At 42.3% G+C, this 1,678-nt stretch overlaps 1 protein-coding gene across 1 annotated transcript; it reads right to left on the reverse strand.

Annotated features, from left to right (window-relative positions):
• Positions 1-791: 791 nt before the first annotated feature.
• On the reverse strand, positions 792-1,389 carry LOC128555861 (uncharacterized). The gene is made up of 2 exons (XM_053539630.1): positions 1,284-1,389; positions 792-1,063 (listed from the first exon to the last, which is right to left on the reverse strand). Exons 1-2 carry the CDS (start codon positions 1,387-1,389, stop codon positions 792-794), a joined length of 378 nt encoding a protein of 125 aa, XP_053395605.1.
• Between the last annotated feature and the right edge of the window lie 289 nt (positions 1,390-1,678).

Genomic DNA, 1,678 nt, shown 5'->3' on the forward strand with positions numbered 1-1,678 from the left:
AAATGTATTAAATTATATTTTTGAGTGAATTGAAATACTTGTTTGTTTATTATGATATTTATAACACATTTCTTTAATTCTATGCATCATGTCAATGAAGTACTTTTAGTAATTTACATGATATTTGACAGATACAGAAGCACCAGCTACAGTATAAGCAGTTGTAGTAGTAGCAGTGAGCAGAAACAGAATGAAAAAGCAGCGGTAGCAGTAGAAGTAACATTAGAAAGCAGTAGCAGCAAAACTCTCACTGCTACTGCAGGCATTGTGTCTGCTACTGTTCACTGGTACCTTTCTACTGCTGCTGCTAGAAGTGCTTCTGCTGCTACTGCTTACTGCTACTTCTGGTACTGCTTCTGCTGTTACTGTTTGTACTGCTACTGCTGCTACAGCTACAGCTCACTTCTACTTCTGCTACTGCTACTGCTGGTACTGCTTATGCTACTGCTATTGCTAAATGATACTATAATTACCACTTCTAATGCTTATGTTTGTGATGTACTGCATCAGCTTCTACTTCTACTCCTCACTGCTACTGCTTCTGCGCTCATTGCTACTGCTGTTAGTGCTACTGTTACTGTTAGTACTGCTGCTACTGTTTCTACCGATATTTCTTGTTCTGCTTCTGCTGCTACTGGAATTGTTACTGCTCACTGCTACCGCTACTTCCAGTTATTGCTACTGCTACTTCCAGTTATTGCTACTGCTACTTCCGTTTACTGCTTATGCTGTTGCTGGTATTGCTACTGCTAGTGCTTCTACTGCTCATTGCTACTGCTGATAATTACTGCTCACGTATGATGCTGGTACTGCTTCTGCTCACTGTTTCTGCTGATACTGCTTTTATTGGTACTTCTACTGCTGATACTGCTACTACTCACTGCTACCTCTACTGCTAGTACTTCCTCTGCTGCTAATGCTTCTGATTGTACTGCTACTGTTGTTTCTTCTACTGCTAATATTGCTTTTGCTGCTGCTACTGCTGGTATTGCTTTTGCTACTGCTGGTATTGCTTTTGCTGCAACTGCTGCTAATGCTTCTGCTACTACTGCTGGTATTGACACTGCCCAATGCTACTGCTGCTGTTGTTTCTGCTAGTACTTTTACTACTATTGTTGGTACTGCTACTGCTGGTATTGTTACTGTTGGTACTGCTACTGCTGGTACTGCTACTGCTTACTGCTGCTTCTCGTACCACCACTGCTGTTTCTGCTACTGTTTGCATTGAGTCTGCTCCTACTGCTACTGTTGGTACTTTTTCTGCTGCAATTGAATCTGCTCACTTAAACTGCTCATTGCTACTGCTGGTGCTGATTCTGCTGCTACTGCTGGCATTAAGTATGTTGCTACTGCTGATGCTGGTACTGCTGCTGCTACTTCTAATGACATTGTTTTTCGTTGCTACTTTACTGCTGGTACTGCTTCTGCCATAACTACTACTGCTTGTATTTCTGCTGCTACTGCTACTGCTGGTACTTCTGCTGTTACTGCATCTGCTCAATTCTGCATTGCTCACTGCTACTGCTGGTATTTAGTCTGCTGCTATTGCTGCTACTGGCACTGCTCTGTCTGCTGCTATTGGCTTTGCTTCTGTAACTGCTGCTATTACTACTATTGCCACCACTCCTTGCCACAGCTGCTACTGCTTTAGCTGGTATATCTACTTTATCTTTTGCTA

The sequence above is a fragment of the Mercenaria mercenaria genome, chromosome 3 (genome assembly GCF_021730395.1).
Source record: "Mercenaria mercenaria strain notata chromosome 3, MADL_Memer_1, whole genome shotgun sequence".
NCBI classification, from domain to species: Eukaryota; Metazoa; Mollusca; class Bivalvia; order Venerida; family Veneridae; genus Mercenaria; species Mercenaria mercenaria.